This window comes from Arachis ipaensis, chromosome B7 (assembly GCF_059453495.1).
Source record: "Arachis ipaensis isolate K30076 ecotype BB chromosome B7, ASM5945349v1, whole genome shotgun sequence".
Taxonomy (NCBI): domain Eukaryota; kingdom Viridiplantae; phylum Streptophyta; class Magnoliopsida; order Fabales; family Fabaceae; genus Arachis; species Arachis ipaensis.
In genome coordinates, this window is record NC_142442.1 from 140,984,256 (window position 1) to 141,003,479 (window position 19,224).

The 19,224-nt window shown below is 33.7% G+C and overlaps 1 protein-coding gene across 9 annotated transcripts; it reads right to left on the reverse strand.

Annotated features, from left to right (window-relative positions):
• Positions 1 to 5,253: 5,253 nt before the first annotated feature.
• On the reverse strand, positions 5,254 to 17,150 carry LOC107606257 (Intron maturase, type II family protein). 9 transcript variants are annotated; one of them, XR_015892124.1, is made up of 9 exons: positions 16,558 to 17,150; positions 16,374 to 16,478; positions 16,175 to 16,285; positions 10,475 to 10,573; positions 10,043 to 10,329; positions 7,190 to 9,647; positions 6,022 to 6,325; positions 5,795 to 5,909; positions 5,254 to 5,579 (listed from the first exon to the last, which is right to left on the reverse strand). XR_015892124.1 is itself a non-coding variant. In XM_088493176.1 (6 exons), the coding sequence occupies exons 5-6, from the start codon at positions 10,143 to 10,145 to the stop codon at positions 7,330 to 7,332; spliced, it is 2,421 nt and encodes an 806-aa protein (XP_088349302.1). In that variant the 5' UTR covers positions 10,146 to 10,329; positions 10,475 to 10,573; positions 16,175 to 16,285; positions 16,374 to 16,478; positions 16,558 to 17,150; the 3' UTR covers positions 5,254 to 7,329. The 9 variants fall into 9 exon arrangements, 1 of the variants encoding a protein (XP_088349302.1); XR_015892125.1 differs by lacking the exon at positions 5,795 to 5,909; XR_015892123.1 differs by having other exon boundaries at positions 5,795 to 6,325.
• Between the last annotated feature and the right edge of the window lie 2,074 nt (positions 17,151 to 19,224).

Genomic DNA, 19,224 nt, shown 5'->3' on the forward strand with positions numbered 1-19,224 from the left:
CTTTTTTTGTTTTTTTCTCTCTTTAATTTTTATCATTAGATTTTATTTTATTTTGGGTGATGCAAGATGGCTCCAATAAAAGGGGCATATATGTTGATGAGGACCAGAAGGATGTGATTCGCATGTTGTAGCTTTTTTTTTTTTTTAATATATATATATAATGAAAATGGGTTTCTGATTCTGAATACAATATTAAGGCATGATTTGTGTTTTGGAGGGGCCCCTTAACAAAGCAATCCACTGGGAAAAAAAAGATGAATGGGGTTTTGGATGATTGATTTGATGAGAGCATCTTGTCTTCCATTTTAGCTGTGGAAAGGAGAAGAAATAAAGAAAGCAATATGATTTAAAAGCTTTTTTCTTTTTCTCTCTTGTATGTGCTTCTTCTTTTATTCTAGTTGTGTTTGATTGTATTGTTAGAAATGAAGCCTAGTGATGGGGAGGCATCAACCATGTTTAACCGTAGGTAGTGAGCCACTCACAAGTTGAATAATAATGCTCCCTTCATTAATTTATTAAGAAGAATATTAAGTGTGTCATTAGTTGAAATGAAATCATTACCTAATAATTTAAGTTCATCAAGCTAAGTGATAGGTAACTTTCCTCTTTTTTTCCCCAACAGTTTCGAGTTTGAATATTAAAGAAAAAAAAAAACTCATATTAAAAAGAAATAAATTTTCAAATCAAAATATTTTTTTTAATAAGACGTAGATAGGAAAAACAAAGGCCAAAAAAAGAAATCATGGCTCTAACACAAAAATTAATTAGACAGAGAATATTAAGTTAATGATGATATGACATACATAGAATCCCAATAACACCAAAAGCCACTAGTATGAAAAAGAAGAGGAGAATCGAATCAAACTCCTAATTATTAATTATTTACTTCATATATATACAACTATATATACTTATATTGGTACATAACAAGATATTATTCATATATATATGGTAACTGATACGGGGCGAAAGATAAATAAGAACATAAAGATTGAAATTAAATAAAAAATTATAAAAAATAAAAAAAATAAGTTAAACTTAAATACAATTATACAAAGAGAATTAGTATGTTTTTATCTATTTTTTTATGTAATAAAAAAGGACTTAATTTAATTTGTCTATACTATAGTTTAAAAATTAAATAAAAAAAATTACTCAACTTTTTATTCAATTTTTCAATGTAACAAAAAAAAGAACTTATTCAATTTCATTTGTTTATATTATGATATAAAAAAGAGTTTTTGACACCTCTAATCATTCTATAATAACTACAATAGTTTAAGAAATAAGAAGTATTTATAATTTTATATTAAATTAAAATAAAAAAAATTTAAATTTATTAACATAAAATTCAATCTATTAATTAAATAAATAAAATAAAAATATAAATTATTATTAAATAATTGTTAAACTCTATGCCGAAGCACGCATCAATAACTAAACGTGGAAACTCAAGTACAGTCGACTTCACGTGAAGTTGATACCTGAGAGTCATTAAATGATTTTACTTATTTAACTAAATTTTCATCTAACGAAGGTATCAATTTCACGTGAAGTCGACTTCACCTGAGTTTAAAACTAAAACTCTAAATACAGAAAAGTGAGAACAGAATAATAACAATAATCATAATAATATGACGAAGCTCTAAAAAAGACAAATTTAGTGTATATACAGAAGAATACGAAACAAAAATAACAAAGAACAGTTGCACATGGTTGTTCCCTTGTATACAAAAATGTATGCATATTAAACAGTCACACGTGTATGTTCACAAACATGTATATATGATGATGTGCATTATGAGTGGTAAGAAGAACGAGATTCACATAAGCACAATAACAAGAACAACATTTTTTCTTTAGCATGGTGGAGAGTCCATAAGGAAAAGAAGAGAAAAAAAAAAAAAAGCAAGAAGGTTCGATAAAGAAAGAATAGTTTACTTAAATGATAAGGCACAAGGCATCAACTTGGAAAGCATGCAAATTTCAGGACAGGTATGTCCTCAACATAAGTACAATAATATGTATAATGACTAATGAGGACTAAAAAAAGGGAAAAGGACTTCTGAAAAATAATAATAATAATTAAAAAAAAAAAACAATATGCATATTCTGTATTTAGATTTTATTGGCTCAGTGTGCTAAAAAAACAAATAAAAGGTAAGAAAAAGTCAGAAGTATATATGTCTTGATATCTCTATCTTTTCTCTTTTTTCTTTTTTTCCCTCTCAAGTGTCATAAGACTCGAAAGGCTGGAATAACAGAGAGGACTTTCAGTGAATCAAGCAGTGTGTGTATATATTTATATTCATAAAAAAATTAATTATATTTCTATAAAAATATTTTATTATATCATATTTGATTGTTCTAACGATCAATTATTCTATCTAAAAAAGAAAAGTATAAAGTATCATGTACATAAATAGTGTATTTTTTGTAAAGTTTAACTAACATATGTTATTAGGGTACATAATAAATTTATTATTAATGGAAGGTTTAATTTTTTTTAATAAATATAAAATAAATATATTATTATTTTTTATATTTTCAATAAAAGATTTTTATTTATAATTTTAACATGTAATTTTAAAATATAAGATAGATAAAAATTGGTGTGTTTATAAAATATTTTTGTTGTTTGTTTGTTAGAACAATACAAAATTGTCCCCGTACAACAAGAAATTTATTTAGTAATTTAATTAAGGATTTTGTTAGGTAGACATGACTTTTGTGAATAATGTGAACACGTTTTAGAATTGACCCAACAAAATAAAAAAACATTCCATTCTCAAATTATCCCATAAACCCTAACATTATGATAACCATTCGCATACCTAATGAATTGAACATCCACTCATTATTAATTGTGCATGAATAAATCGAATCAAAAAGAATAATTATCCAATTAAAAATAATGAACATAATTATCTGCATGCCTATTAAATTAAACATCAAATATATCCATTATTAACATCATTTAGTATTGTCATTGTCTATCTATGCTTTTTCTTTAATTAATTGAATAATCGATCAGATATATTATGTGTGTACTATTCAGCATTATTCAGAAACTGTGCATTATCAGACAAATAAAAATGTTGCACTATAAAAGACAATAATTGTCAACTAGACCAGTAACACACAAAATATATTACTACTAATATGCTACATTCATTATGTCATTATCTTTTTCTATGGTACTACATATATATAATAAGTGTATCCCCAGTTCCCCACCAAGGTCTAGTATCAAGGTTAAGACAAATTTAATTTAACTTGGCCATTAATAATTTCAAGTTCCAATGACTAATAATCAATGTGATATTTGTTGACATTATTGGGAACATTACCAATATTGAGCACTTTTGGAAAATCAAGATGCCAAGTGTGGTGCTCACTGTTCACATCTTGGAGAGGTATACATATATGACTTTATCTATCACACATGTTAAAGTTATAAAACAAAAATTTTTTTATTAAAATATAAAAAATTTAAATTTTTAATATATTTATTTTATATTCATTAAATAAAAACATTTAAATTTTTTTACTAATTTATCATATGTCTTCAAGACACATGTTAATTAAACTCTATGTATATAAAGTAAAATAAATTAATGGCGCACCCACGTGGAGATAAGAGTTAAGGTGGGAGTGTAAACTATACTATAGGTCATTTTTTACATAGAGAGATAAATTAAAAAATTATTAATTTTTAATTAATTTATTTAAGATGTTATATTAATAATTTTGAAATATTTAATGCATACTTAATTTTGCTATATTTAATGAATTGAAATCCAAGTAAAACGTTGAAAAAATGATAGCATAATTAAGTAATTAAGTATGCATTAATTGGGAATTCAATAAACAAAAAAGGTTCTTGTAGCAAAGAGTTGCAGGTAACAAAATAAGCATACTATAAACTCACTTAGGAAAAACAGTGGTAGTTAGGTTTTAGATGAAGACGATAACCAACTCTATAAGATGAACGGATGTGAAGCAGCAGAAGAGCATATGAAAATGATGCAAGAGAACAAACTTTCCTATAAGGACATATTGATGAGCGATGGATTAGACAAATTGAATCCCTATGAAATTGAATCCCTATGATGGATTAGACAAACTTTCCTTTGCTATTTCTAATCTTTTTTCCCAGGTTACAGGACTCGAATTAGAAAACTTTATCCAGAGAAGTGTCAAATGAGGAGATCAAGGATGTTGTTTTTCGATGGGGAGTTGGAAGGCTCCTGGTAATGATGGCCTTCCGGCCAAATTCTACCAACAAACTTGGGATGTGGTGGAGACATCTCTTAGGTAGCGTTTGGTGGAGAGACAGACGGAAAGACTGAGACAAAGACTAAGAGACAAGGATTGAAATAAATCTCAGTATTCTGTTTGGTGCAAAATGAGAGACAGAAATTAAAAAAAAAATAAAACTCTAATTTAATTTGCACAAAGGATAAAATTGAAATTAATTAATTGAAATGAAAGTATTTTAGGTATAAAATATTATTAAAGTTTCAGTCTCCATCTCTAAAAATTTCAGTCTCCTGTGTCCCTACTTTTTGGAGGTACTGAAATACTGAAATTTTAGAGACAGAGACAGAAATTCTAGTACCAGTCTCTGAACTAACAAACACGATATTGGATCTCAAGTCTCTCAGTTTCTGTGTCAATACCTCAAAACAAACGCTACCTTATAACTTGGGTGAAAGATGTTTTTAAAGAACCTTATACGATTACGGACGTTAACAAGACTTTAATAGCCATTATTCTAAAAATTCCTTCACCGGAAAATTTTGGACAGTTTAGACCTATTAATCTTTGTAATATTTGCTATAAATTTATAACTAAAATCATTGCTTCTAGATTGAAAGTTTTTATGCCTATTCTAATTGCTAACACCCAATCTAGTTTTGTGCCTGGCAGGATCAGTTCGGATAATATACTAGTGGCCCAAGAATCTTTCACTCCAACTAGAGGAATAAGCCAGGGAGACCCCTATCCTCTTATCTTTTTGTTCTTTGTATTGAGCGTCTATCTCAATTAATAAATAAATTAGTTCAAAACAAAGATTGGGAGCCTATTACTCTCTCAAGTGGGGGGTCTAAAATCTCTCACCTTTGTTTTGTAGATGATTTTTGCATAGATGTAGAGCATTATTGTTGGGTAAATATGCATAATGTCCAAAGTTCAAATATGGATGCACTAATATCATGCAAACTGTAAACAGACTTGAGCCACGGAAAATAAGAATCAAATTAGCACTCATATAGTTAGGATTTTTCTACAGAAAAAAGTATATATTTAGTGCCTACGAATAAGAATAGCATATAAAACAACTTAAGGAAATGCTTGTTAACATGTATACATCTAACTCATTTGAAACGGAGAAACTGCATTTTTTCTTTTATTTCAATAAATTTGCTCAAGAACCATATATAAATGAATCTCTTCCACCGTCACAAGTCACTAACAGAGGCAGGCATGCATACGATTTCAGCTCCATAAAAGCAAAGAGCAGAGCACACACCACGGCTCCATTCTTCAAGTCCCACAAGAAAGCATAGTTGTATCTGCAAACCAATTGTCTATTTGATTAAGCATAAATTGGCATAACCTTTAATAACAATTACGGGGAAAAAATGGTTATAGAAAAAATAACAAGACTACATACTAAATTAGCTCAAAAGGAACTAAATCTTACCAGACAATTCATGGATCATAAAAAAAGAAAAAGAAAATATCATGGAAGAAACTAAAAATCCAAACAAAAGTTAGCACAAGTCACCTTGCAGAAGAAAAGAGCATGCATGCAGTCTGTAGAAGATGGGCAGTATTTATAGGTAAAAAATCAAGGGAATAAGCAAGATGTCCAATATTTATAGACATATTACCCTGATGGCCTGATTCACATACCAGACATTAATGTCAACTAAGGTAATGCATAAGCATGACAGATAAATATTTCGAAGTAAATAAAATTTAAGGCAACTACTAAAATTATGACTATATTACCACACAATTCGGTGAAACCATTGTGGCATTGTCCTAGACCAAGTCACCCAGCATCCCATAAGACACTTTAAAAAGGCCGAAAGTCCCAAAATCAATGGCGCAAGCCTTATGATCAATGACAACTAACCACATACACAAGCTTTGAAAGGAACAAATCATTCCAATCCTTGCTTGCTAATCACTGAATGTCTTCATTTAACGGGAAAAACAGCATGGCGTTATGTGGTAAGGACTGCTTGAAGGACATGTAAACCATGCTGCATTTGCCATTACCCAGCTAAACAAGGATGTATATGATGTATATCTATCATGGAAATAAAAAACTAGAATAAGTTATATCACAGCAGTAAGTATATAGAACTCATGTTAGAAAGTATCATTTCCAAAATCAAGTCACTGGCAGATGCCAACTTGTCATTGTTAAAGATTAACCATCAGAAAAACATGCAAAATACATCACTCATGGTGGAACAATAACTGAAAACTCACTCCATATCAAAGTAGATTTTGTTCTGCGACTTCAGAACAATGAAACAGTAATAATTCGGGAACTCTATAAATTATGGCTCAGCCAAGAATTAATCCTGATTCCTAGGTCCAGCAAAGAAAAATGAACAAAAGTTTAACTAAAGGAGAAACTGAATATCAAGTTCCTTTGGTCCAGAATTACACTCCAAACCTAATCTTCCCGTAAAGGGTGTCCATGATTGGTTTTCACTACTAAATGGCAATGATATAAAAAAAAATCAACTTATGCACAGCAAAAACTACACTAGAAAGATGAAAAATTGGTCACCAGTTAAATGAGAAGCTTTCTCTTATTTATTTTGTTATATATGGTAAGTTTAATCCTCAGCCTGAACCTACAATTACTTGTGTCCATAATTTGAAGTCTACACCAAGACCTTTTGAGTGAACATATATGCAATTCTAAAAGATTACATGATAATTTAATGTACATTGGCACTTGGCAGAGCAACAAAATTTCCTTATAGCCGACACCAAAAATGCAGGTTGTGTTTTCATTTTCATTTTCTGATGCCTTCTTGTGTAAATATTGTCAAATTAATTAAAATAAACTTTATTAAATAAAAATTATATGATTGAATGACCTGGAATCTGTCTACCATAAATAAATAAAATAAAACAAAAAGAGAACAGGAATTACCTTACCTTTTAAAAGAATTGGATATAAGTATTCATCTTGATCTTATACCTGATCTCTAACCGTGCTTCACCATCAATAGACTGAAGTAATACATGACCAATACCCAATCCTGATAAAGATTCTGGTATAATTGTGGACACTCACTTCCATGCACCAAAGTCAATGGACTGAAGCGATATATATCCTAGATACAAATCCCTCAGATGCTGCTTACACAATCCTATTCGTCGTTTGTTTAAGCTTGGATGAATGCAAGTCGAAAACCCAGTCTTCCAGCTAGGAGATTTCTGCCTTTCCATAACATGAAGAGTATAGACCCTCGGTGCTGAAGAAGAGCACCCTATGACAAAACAATTACATGGTCTTGCCTCGGTCACAATTCTTGCAAGAGATAACATACACAAACCACTGTAAGTAATTCCATACATTAATGCCTCATCGTTTTCAAAAGCTTGAGTATCTGACATTTCATTAGTCATTTCCACCTCCATATCCTGTGTTGATGGAAGCCTGCTGAGTTCTACATCAAACCGCTTTTCTATATCAGTTTCATGCACGCGGTACTTCACCGCTAAAGTACGAATGCAAGATTTCCTAACTTGATCTGATATTAAGTTTTTTATCTCATTAAAGTTAGCACAGCTTTCATACCATTTTAGCCAGCGGATGATGATCCCCGAAAACCAGTCAATAATTTCAGTTGTATCTTGCATGATAAGCAAATTAGTAGAACGGGGGAATCCATTAGATGTGGTCAATCCATATCTTAAAAGACGCCTTTTTATTGCTTCTAGAGGAGCTATAATCTCAGTTTTTGTCATCACGTTTCCCAATGAGCTGTTATTATTTGGCAAAAGCTCAACAACAGAGGCTGCCTCTGAAGTTATATACTGCTCTGCCTGTTTTTTAAATTCATAAAAGGAATCTGTTAGCTCTAACGGAAGAGCTGGTTCGGCAACACACTTGGATAAAATAGTTTTTTCACTTGCATGTTTTGTTTGAACATCTTGTATCCATATCTTCATTAAGTGTTTATACCAATGGTCAGTTTCCATTCCAGACTTGCGGTAACAGGAAACCCTATTCAGTATAGAACTGCTATCAGCTAAATGCTTGATTTCTGATTCCTTAACCTTCTTCAAACCATGTCCTAGCCATTTCTTCCCAATTCTAATTGTCCCATAATTCCAAGCCTCTACCTTTTGCAATGTAAATAACTCTACTTTTTCTTTTAGCTTGTGAACAGCTTTTACACCAGGACTCTCTGTAACACTTCTTTTGACTAACGTTCCTAGAAAGCGTATACCACGAGGTCCTTCACAAGGCAATAAATCAGTTTGAACAACATCCAATAACAAAGAATCCTTCAAATAACTTTGGATCTCGGACTTAAAATTAGCAGCAGAATCCTTGGAACCAGATATTGCCAAAAATATTTCATCCATAAAGCGACAAGAGTAAACCTTGATGCTGGAATTCTTCTCAACTATACACTCACTATTACCATCTAGCTGTCTCCTGAACCAACCACGCAACTTGGAGCAGGAGTTATCTTGATCATTATGCATTCCAACTCCATCATATATAGCTTCATATTTCATTGACAACCTGTGGAATTCGGTGTCAAACAGGTCAAGGTATACATTCATTAGAATAGGGGACAAGACCCCTTCTTGTGGAAGACCATGTCCCTTTGGGAAACCCCCAAACTCAAGATTCAGCACCTGAGAATCAAACATGCTCCGAATGAAATCAAATAAAGCAGGATCTTCTATCTTATCCTCCATTACCAAAATCAACTTAGCCAAGACAGCAGCATCCAACTTCTTGGTTACAAGCAACGTGAACCACCAGTCAGGGTTTAAAACCCCTTTGCGGATATACTTCAATGCTGCGGCACGACCCCTACCACTTCGGCAGCCATGTGAGATCTTCGAGAAATGTGGCTTGTAAACAACTTCCAAAGCTATTCTGATGGCCTCCTGGACTACCTTCAACCTCAAATTGGGAAGGACCAGAACTTGTTTGTCATTTGATCCTCTTGTTGAGACAAAGAAAGTATTTGCACTTGCATTAAAACTCCCCTCTTGGAGCTGTTTTGCCAAGTCATCGAGAAAGCAACTGTCATATCTTGACTCTGCATCAACATTAGAGTTGATCCTTATGCAATTATAAGCATCACGTAGAGTTTCTCCATCGGAAATGCTCTGCATTAGACCACGAAATTTTCCATTCACAAACTGATTCTTCACCCTCTTCTTTATTCGGTTTTCAAGAAATCTCTTGAACTCCATCCTACTCCTGGGTTTACTCTCTAGAATTTTGGAGGATTCCTCAACGAGAGAAGCAAGGTCCATTGCTAACGTTGATTTTCCAAAGTCTTCGTCTTTCAAGAAACCACCATTGCCTGGTAATGCAGTTGAATAAGAAGCCCCTTGCGCTTTTCCAACATGTTTGCCTGATACAACAGAAGTGTCCTTAGGGTTTACACGAGAAAAAAATACAATGAATTGAAGCATTTCTAGGTTCTTTAGATAATTCCATTATCAATAGCCTATATAATTTCATAATTTGAGAGCAGTGATGCAAGACAATTTTTTTCAGCTACTATGTTTTATTATTGGGAGAAACAACCTAAATAAAATGAATTTAATTTTCATACACTTTCAGTAAATATATTTTACAAGAACATTCAATATATCATTACATTAGAGAAAATAACTAACTTTCACACTATTTAAAGATCGTCTAAATAAATGAATTGGATCAGTTGATCGTGTAAAACTTTTCACAATATTATTGCATGAAATTAAACTCAATAAAAGAAAAAGAGTGAGAAAGAAATATTATTACCAAGAAGCATAAGCGAACGACAAGGGGTGGGTGCAGCAAAGTTCAGGTTGTGGAGTAATATGGCACATTTACGAAACTTGGCTGCGCTGAAAATGAGGGTCATGCTTTCTTTGAAGGGTAGTCCAATAGCCACTCAACACAGAGAAGCAAAGCAAAGAAAGTATAGCAGTTTCTTTTGCAGAACCATCTGTATTATGTCATTAACCCAACAACATAATGTCCTCCAATATCTCTCGCTAAGAGTTGAAATCTTCTAACCTACATACATTCAAATACCCAATTTTTTTCTATAAAGGGGAGTCCGTTAAGCTGAGAAGGGAGAAAAGCAACATTTAAGAGCACACATTGTGTAATCTTTGTTAGAAGAGTGTGAGAGAAATCCAGACAGTTTTGTTGAATCTTTGCTTGACCATCAAGTAAGAAATATGGTACTGAATCTTAGCACTATATTTGTATTTCTGTAGCATCTCCCACGTTCTCCTCAGCATCACCATGCCCATTGATATCCATTTGATCAATTGCAATGGCAACCTAAACATATATATGCCAAAATAAGGGAAAAAGTTAGAACTTATGGTGAATATTGCTTACTTTTTACTACAGGTTAAGCCAAAATGATTTATCCTTGTTGAGCCAACGTTGCTATCAATTTTTCTAACCAAGCCATAATTTCATAAGATAGCACCAACTCAGTAGTTCACAAACATAACCATCCCAATCTAAGGCAAACGAAGATCCAACTTTCAATCTCTATTTGCAACAAATTCAGCAAAAATTCCAGATATCAACTCAGGGACGAAAAAAATAAAACAAAATATAATTAAAAATGATTCCACTATTTCAATCATTTATTTGAAAGGGAAACCTAACCGAGGGGAGTAAAGAGACGGATCAAGTAGCATATGCTAAAATCAACTTGGAGTACATACAAGATCAGAAAATTCAACTCACATTAATTCCATGTTCCCTAATGAAAAATCAGAGTACTACTCACAACATTAAAATCTTGCTTCTATAGTTAATTAACTTTGGATCCAAGCAAATTTCAGCTTTCTACTGATTAGTTCCATGGTGTTTGTGATTATAGGTTGAATGTTTGCTGATGAATATCCAAGGGGATTTGATTTTATTGAGAATAACAAATTCATAAGTGGGAAAGCAGCTGTTATTGGCTTCCTTTTATTGTTGAATTTTCAGCTGTCAACAGATAGGAGACATTTTGAAAGGAACATGCTACTTGAACTTTTATTCAGGATCTAATGCTCATAACTAGACATCACCATCATCACTATCTATTCCCTTTTTATCATTTAGCAACATGATACATATATAAATATATCTTTTAGTCATCACAATTTGTTTTTGGATGCCCTTTATCTTATCATGTATATCTCAACCTTTCTTTCTTCCTTTTTCTTTCTTAACTCATTTTCTTCCTCAAGTTCACTTGATTGTAAACTATTATTTTGTAATCCAAAATGGGACCAGAGTGATTCCAGAGATTGTGTTTCTTCTACTCAACTTTTCAATAATGAACAATAATATTCAGTGTGTTTTAATATATATTGCAATTAATAAAATTAATTAATTAACATAGACAATAATAGAAGACACGAATATGGTTGGTTTAACAAGCAGTCATAAATAGCATAGCCATAAAGGAGTCAATTTACATGAACAAAAGATAAATCAGGAACGCCAAACAGTCATATGAAAGACACTTATTACATTGTGTTTAATGAAGATGGATTAGTGAACCTAAATGGCAAGCAAAACAGAAGCAAACTAAGGCATTTATCCTTCCATTTGTGTTTAATTAAATTCAAATGACAAACAAATTAAGGCTCCAGAATGTCAATTACTTCATTCTGTCATAAAGCAGCAAGGTTTAATCATACACAAGCAAATAAAGGCTCTATTTGGGCAGAACAAATCACTATGGGTGTACATGAGCCGGGCCACACCGGGTTTGCCCTAACCCAGACCCGGCCTTAGCATAGGCCCGGTATATATTTCGGGTCGGGTCTGAGTTAGGCAAACCCGGTGTGGCCTGGCCCATGTACACCCCTATCGGTCAATATCAAGAACTATCAGAAGGCAGCCCCATAGTGGCAGCAACAGCGGCAGCTGGCGAAGATGGGGGTAGAATGATAGACGCTGGAAAAGGAAAGGAGCAATTTTAGAAAGTGAATAATGATCAGGATCAACAAAATAGGAAGGATCAGATAATCGTGCAAAATAAAATCCTGGCATCGAAGTATCAAAGAATATTCCTCAAAAAGGAAAGAAATTTGTCTTAATTGATGGGTTCGTTACTGATGGAGCAGAGAATCAAGCAAGAAATCTATATGGTCCATGGATGTTAGTTAAGAAAAACCAGAGAAGTGATTAGCAGATAACAGGGGACATTCCAAAAGAAAAAAAGAGGAGGTTATACGTCTAGATTTCAAGTTTTGGCAACAGAAAATTAGGAGAAAGAGGGTCAGAGGGCCCATAATGAACCTAAAATCATTCAACAATCTGCGGAAAAGGAAAGAAAATACACACAGACCCCTCTCAAGCAAAATAACCATTCTAATATGGTGAAAGATGTACAAAAACAGAAACGAGCCTTTGTCATTACTAAGGAAAATGATGCTGATATAAGCAAGAAAAAGCAAAACAAACAAAACTAGAATAAACAAGCCAAAGAGAAACCAAAAGCTGCCCGGAGCTGAAGCAAAATAATTTAGAACCTCAGGTTGAGCAGCAAAAGGCCTCTAGAGAGAAGGAAGTCAAACACCAAGACTATTAGAGACAATTTTTCAAACTGAATAAAGAAATTGCCAAGAGTAAATAGGAGTCCTATATGCATATCACTGACCTCTCTGACTCTCACTCGACTGCACTTATATCCAAGTTCATGGGTGGGGGAGAGTATGGGCAGCAAAGTACAGAAGGAGAGCAGTCCGCAGGAGCCACCAGATTCAGGTGATCAAAACCTGGACAAAAATATGATGGACATCCAAAACCAAGGCAAACTTAATTCAACTCTAGAAGCTAAGAGGAGATTGTCTCCACCGAACATAAGCCTATGGAGGCTTAATTTTCTGGGTCTTATCAAGAGGATTTTCTTATCACTATTTTTAGTTATCATGAATATTATTTTTTGGAATTGTAGAGGAACTACCTCTAAAGGTTCTCTTTTATTATTAAAGATCTTGTCTATAGATTCCATACTAACTTAATTTTCCTTCTTGAAACCCACATTTCAGGGACTAAATCCAAAGCAACTATCAAAAAGCTAGGCTTAGATTCCTGGTGTATTAGTGAAGCGGATGGTTTTGCAGGAGGCATTTGGTGCCTTTAGAATAAGTCTTTTTGGAATATCGAACCTGTCCTAATTGAGAAACAACTTGTGCACATGAGAGTAAACTACGACCAAGGGGAACCATGGTGGCTTACCGCAACTTATGGCAGTCCTCAAGTGGGGAATAGGAGCTAGCTATGGAGCAAACTAGAGGAGTTAGTGTCATGAAACAACTCCTCCCAAAAGGTTAAGCTGATAGGAGGAGGCAACATGAATGATTATATCTCTAACACTCCGCCTCAAACAAGAGTTTTATTTGGCTTTGCTTGATTTTTTTTCATAGGCCTTCTTTTCTGCTTTTATTTTTCTTATGTTATTTTTATTACTTTTGGGGTTCACCAAGGATCAAATTCTAGACCTTTAGGACATAGAGATTTGATACCATGTCATGAAACCACTCATTCTCAAATTTTACTCTCTTTTCGTTCAGCGCCACTTTCTTTTCTCAAAACATTTAGCACCAAATCTGAATTTCAAAACCTGCCCCCACTTGTGGCCATCACTATGTGTGAACTACTGCCGAACAACCACTTCAACCACCACAACCACGTTATAAATGTGTGTATTGCCCAAATGTCAGTTACCCGGATAAAAAGTCTCTCGCACAACACGCATTGAATTGGCATCTCAAATTCAAACACATTTACGAAAAATATGGTCGGCTAATTTATTTTATTTTATATTGTTCTTCTTTTGCGCGATTTAAAGCCGAATTTTTCTCCTGGTTTTATCTTTGATATTTCTTTGAGAAAATCTTTTGGTGAAATTTTAAAACTCTCTTACAAAAGAAGAATTGAAAGCATATCAGAATAATGCTAGTGATCCAATGATTCTTGATGCTAGCAATATTGATCTATCAACTAAAGTAGCTGGTCCACGAGGTGGAGCATACATGGAAATATTCATAAATGGGTTTTTTCCACCTTCAACAAGTGTTGCCCCAATGTTTTCCTGTTATGAAAATACATTAGAGTGGGATAATTTCGGTTGATTCCTAATGTATTAGTGAAGCGGATTGTTTTGTAAGAGGCATTTGGTGCCTTTGGAATAAGTTTTTTTGGAATATCGAACCTGTCCTAATTAAAAAATAACTTGTGCACATGAGAGTAAGCTATGAACAAGGGGAACCATAGTGGCTTATTGCGATTTATGGCAGTCCTTAAGTGGGAAATAAGAGCTGGCTATGGAGTAAACTAGAGGAGTTAGTGTCATAAAATCACTCCTCCCAAAAACTTAAGCTAATAGGAGGAGATAAGATGAATAGTTATATCTCTAACACTCTTCTTAAAGCGAGAGCCTTATTTGGGCTCACTTAAATGATTATATCTCTACCACTCTTCCTAAAGCAAAAGAAAAAGAATTGAAAGCATATTAGAATATTGCTAGTGATCCAATGATTCTTGATGCTAGCAATGTTGATCTATCACCTAAAATAGTTGGTCTACATCTCTACAAGGTGGAGCATACACAAACATATTTATGGATGTTTTTTTTTCCACCTACAACAAGTGTTGCCCCAATGTTTTCCTGTTAATGAAAATACATCAAGGTGGGATAATTTTGATTAAGTCATAAATCCAAATAATTACGTTATAAAGGATGAAGACATCGATCAGGGACCAATGCATGTAGGTGATATAAATGGAAAACTAGATGAAGGTGCTACAAGTTTGATACTTGTTACAAAGCCATCAAAAGTCGTATCGGATGAAAGGACAGTTCAAGTCAGATGTTCATTAGTATTGAACTTCAAAGGCCGGTCAGATGGAAGATCCATTAAAAATATTCTTTCCCTTGTGAGTTAGCTACGGAAATAAATGCTCATTGGTGCCTAAGTAGAGATTTTAACTCAGTCGTCACTTTGGAAGATACCGGGGGGAAATTCTAATCTTTCACAAGACACCAATAAATTTATTAGCTGTATGAGAAACTGTAACCTGAATTTCTTGGGTTTCTCAGGGCCACCATACACTTGGCAGAGAGGAAATGTCAAGAGAAGGCTGGACAAATTTATTTATAACATCGATTTCTGTAGCTTATTTTCGGCTGTAGATGTAAGACCCAGAACTTTTGAAAAATCTTATTATGAACTAATTTCAAATTATATATTTATTTACAGTTTTAATTTCAGATATTATTTCATTGAAGATAATCAGAGGCAACTTTGATTAATTGGATTTGATATAAATTAAAGTTTCTATCCAAACTCTACAATTATGGATTATTTTCCTATTTTACAATTTAAAGTTTTAGAAATTCAAAAATAATGAGATTTGGCTATTTAAATTAGGATTTTATCTAATTTTACAATTATTGAGTTATTTTCTGTATTTGAATTATAAAGTTAGTAGTTATGAAATAATAAGGGTACTTATATGATTTAATTCAACTAATAGATATTTTTATGATTTAATACTTTCAAAGTTTTAGAATTTTAGAAAATTCAATAGCACCTCCCCTAAAGTTTGGACTTTGCCACCCTTTTCGGGTCCCAACCAAACCAATCCTCAACCCTTTCCGGACGGGTTCAAGACCAAATCAGTTTCCAATAAAACAAAATTTAGACTTTCAAACTATCAAAATCATTTTAAATCAAACCAACTCAGAAATCTCCAATTTAACAAAATCAGTCAATAATGCAATCAAACAGACAACCATATTCATCCAAGATAAACCACACAATTCATAAGACTTACATAATCACCAGAAATGCATTTCGCACATCATATCAATTTATAACAATTCCAATTTAAAATAAATTAATTTTTAGAAAAAGCCCCTACCTCATTCGCGATTCAACTACGTGACAAAGCTCCGTTTTCTCTCGGCCCGCAACGGCGGCAGCCGCATCCTCGGCAACTCTAATCACGGCACACAAGAACCGAAACATAATCCTAAAGCATAACGTTGCAAAGACCTTAGAAACATACAACAGAATAGCAACTATAGAGGTTCGGACGAGGAACAACATACTGTACTTACGAATAAGCCAAAGAACAGAACAGTGGCAGCTCTGATGATGACGCAGCAGCTTGATGTCGCACGCAACAGTCATAGAACTCAGCATGCAAGACCCGTAACTTGATCCTATGACACCAAAACCTCAGATCCTTAAACAACTTGAAACAGAAATATCCATTCAAATGTTCCGGAACGAAACGCTTACCCAGACAAGGAAGAACGGCTGAACTGAAACAGCGGTAACTCCGATGGTGGTTCCGGTGATCACAGCCACGTTCCCAGTGACCCGAACGGCGGTGGAGGAGCTCAACGGCGACGGCGCATGCAAATCGGCGACGGCAGCAGCTTCTGACGGCGACGATTCTCCCCGGTGGCTCCCTCTCGCGCTTCCCCTCTTCTTCGTCAGCGACGTCGATGGCTTCCCGGTGGCTTCCCCACGGCTCTGCTCGACGATGACGGACCCAGAGGTGGCGGCGATGACACGCGCAGCAGCAGCCCGCGATGATGACGACGGAGGCTTCGAGGACGGTGACCCGCGGCCTCTTCTCCTTCGCGTCTACTCCCTCTCCGCGGCTCTGCCTCGACGGCGGCTCAAATGGCGACGGCGCCGAGGCTTGTCGATGGTGGCGGCGCGGACAGCTTCCTCCCTCCAGCGGCACCCTCTCCTTCTCGGATCTCCCTCTTCCCCCTTTCGCTGATTCCGTTTCCCCTTCTTTCTTCTTTCTTTTTCAGCAGCTGCTGCTGTGTTGTGTGCGTGTGTTTTGTTTGTGTGTGTGGGTTGGTGATGAGTGTGTGTGGGTAGGGTTTTAGCTAGGAAAGGGGGGGGGGGGGAAATGTGTGTTAGGGTTAGGGTTTTGATTTGGGGATTTTGGGTTTAATTTAAAATTTAATTAAATTTTTTAAATTATTTTAAAATATTATTTATTATATTAAAATATTATTTGGTTTGAAATTAAATATTTTAATTGAAATTATTATAATATAATAAAATTAATTTTCTTTGTTTTTAAAATTTAAAAGTATTAAATCGTAAAAATATCAATTAGTTGAATTAAATTATATAAAAATTTTTATTATTCTATAACTACTAATTTTATAATTTAAATACAGAAAATAACTCAATAATTATAAAATTAGATAAAATTATAATTTAAATAGTCAAATCTTATCATTTTTGAATTTTTAAAATTCTAAATTGTAAAATAGAAAAATAATCCATAATTATAGAGTTTGGATAAAAACCTTAATTTATATCAAATTCAATTAATCAAAGTTGTCTCTAATTATCTTCAATGAAATAATTTCTGAAATTAAAATTATAAATAAATATATAATTTGAAATTAGTTTATAATAAGTCTTTTCAAAAGTTTTGGGTCTTACATTCCACCCACTTTATAAAATTTTCGTCCTGAAATTAAAATTGTAAATAAATATATAATTTGAAATTAGTTCATAATAAGTCTTTTCAAAAGTTTTGGGTCTTACATTCCACCCACCTTATAAAATTTTTGTCCTCAAATATATATATATATATATATATATATATATATATATATGTTCAAATGCCGAATAACCATAAGTTTTAAATATAAGGGTAGAGTATGGTGTAAGGCAGAAGATACAAGATAGGCTCGATGCAAAAAGATTATATAATTTCACGAATTTACAAAAACTTGAAGGAACAAAATAGGGTGCAAGTCAAGATAGGCGTTCACAAAACAAAGCGGTAGTTAGTGTGGCAAAAAAGCTATAAAGCAGGCTGGTATTTAAACAACGGATATCGCTCACAGATCTCGTACCCACTTCAGAACTTCAACTTCCCAACTCCATAACCGGTCACAAGCCTAACATCCGCAAGCCCCTTTTTCACGCGAAACGAAACTCCACAACTTCTTATAACGTTGGACACTTACCGCTTCGCCTTCCAAACCCACAAACCACGTCTTAAAGAACTAACGCATCGCATTACTATACATAAAGGTTGCACGTGACATAAAGACAATTCTCGAGTTTACTCAAAAGGATACAAGACATTGGAAAAGGACAAGCGACAAGGACAATATCCGCAAGAACTTGAAAAGATTATTGGGATCACAAGTAATCAAGGATGTATAAGGAATGAAGAGTGTCGGAAGAAAAATCACTTGGCAACCTCAAAAATGATCCCTGAATCAAAAAGGTCCGATAGGAACGATAAAAGAAAAAGCAATGTAGTAGTTTGAACAAAATCAAGATGAGTCAAAGAGGTGTGAGGTTTACAGAAGAAGAATGTCTAAAACCGAAGATAACGCTTACAGAACTTAAAAGTAGGATTAAGAATACTTTCGAATGCATTGCTCATAAAGTATGAAATTTTTTTCAGAAACTATTTCACGTTTTCAAAGAAAAGGTGTGCAACAAACACTTTGCAAAAGAATAACAAAAGTATAAATGTGGCATTACTTTAATACAATTTCATGTTGAAATAGATTAAGTAGAGTTTCTAAAACAAAATGAACACTAGTTTGGCCAAAAACAAAATATTTCCTCAAATAGTTAGAAAGATAATTAGGTACACAACTTAACTAAAATCAGGCTTAAAACTCGAAAGAACATCAAATGTTTGTTCAAAAATTCTCAAAGCTCCTATCCAAACAAACGTGTATAAAAGTTATGGCAAGGATAAAAGAAGAAGTCAAATTATATTTAGAAAAGAAAATCCGAGGTAAAAATTTTTGTAAACACACTTTCAGCAAAAAGAAGGTTTCACGTATGCAAACACCCTTCCGCGTACGCGAGTGCTCGAAACAGAAAGGCTGGTCCGAGTCGCGTGTCAACCGCCACGTATGCGAGTGACTGAAAATGTTCATCTTCACGTACGCGCGCTAGTGC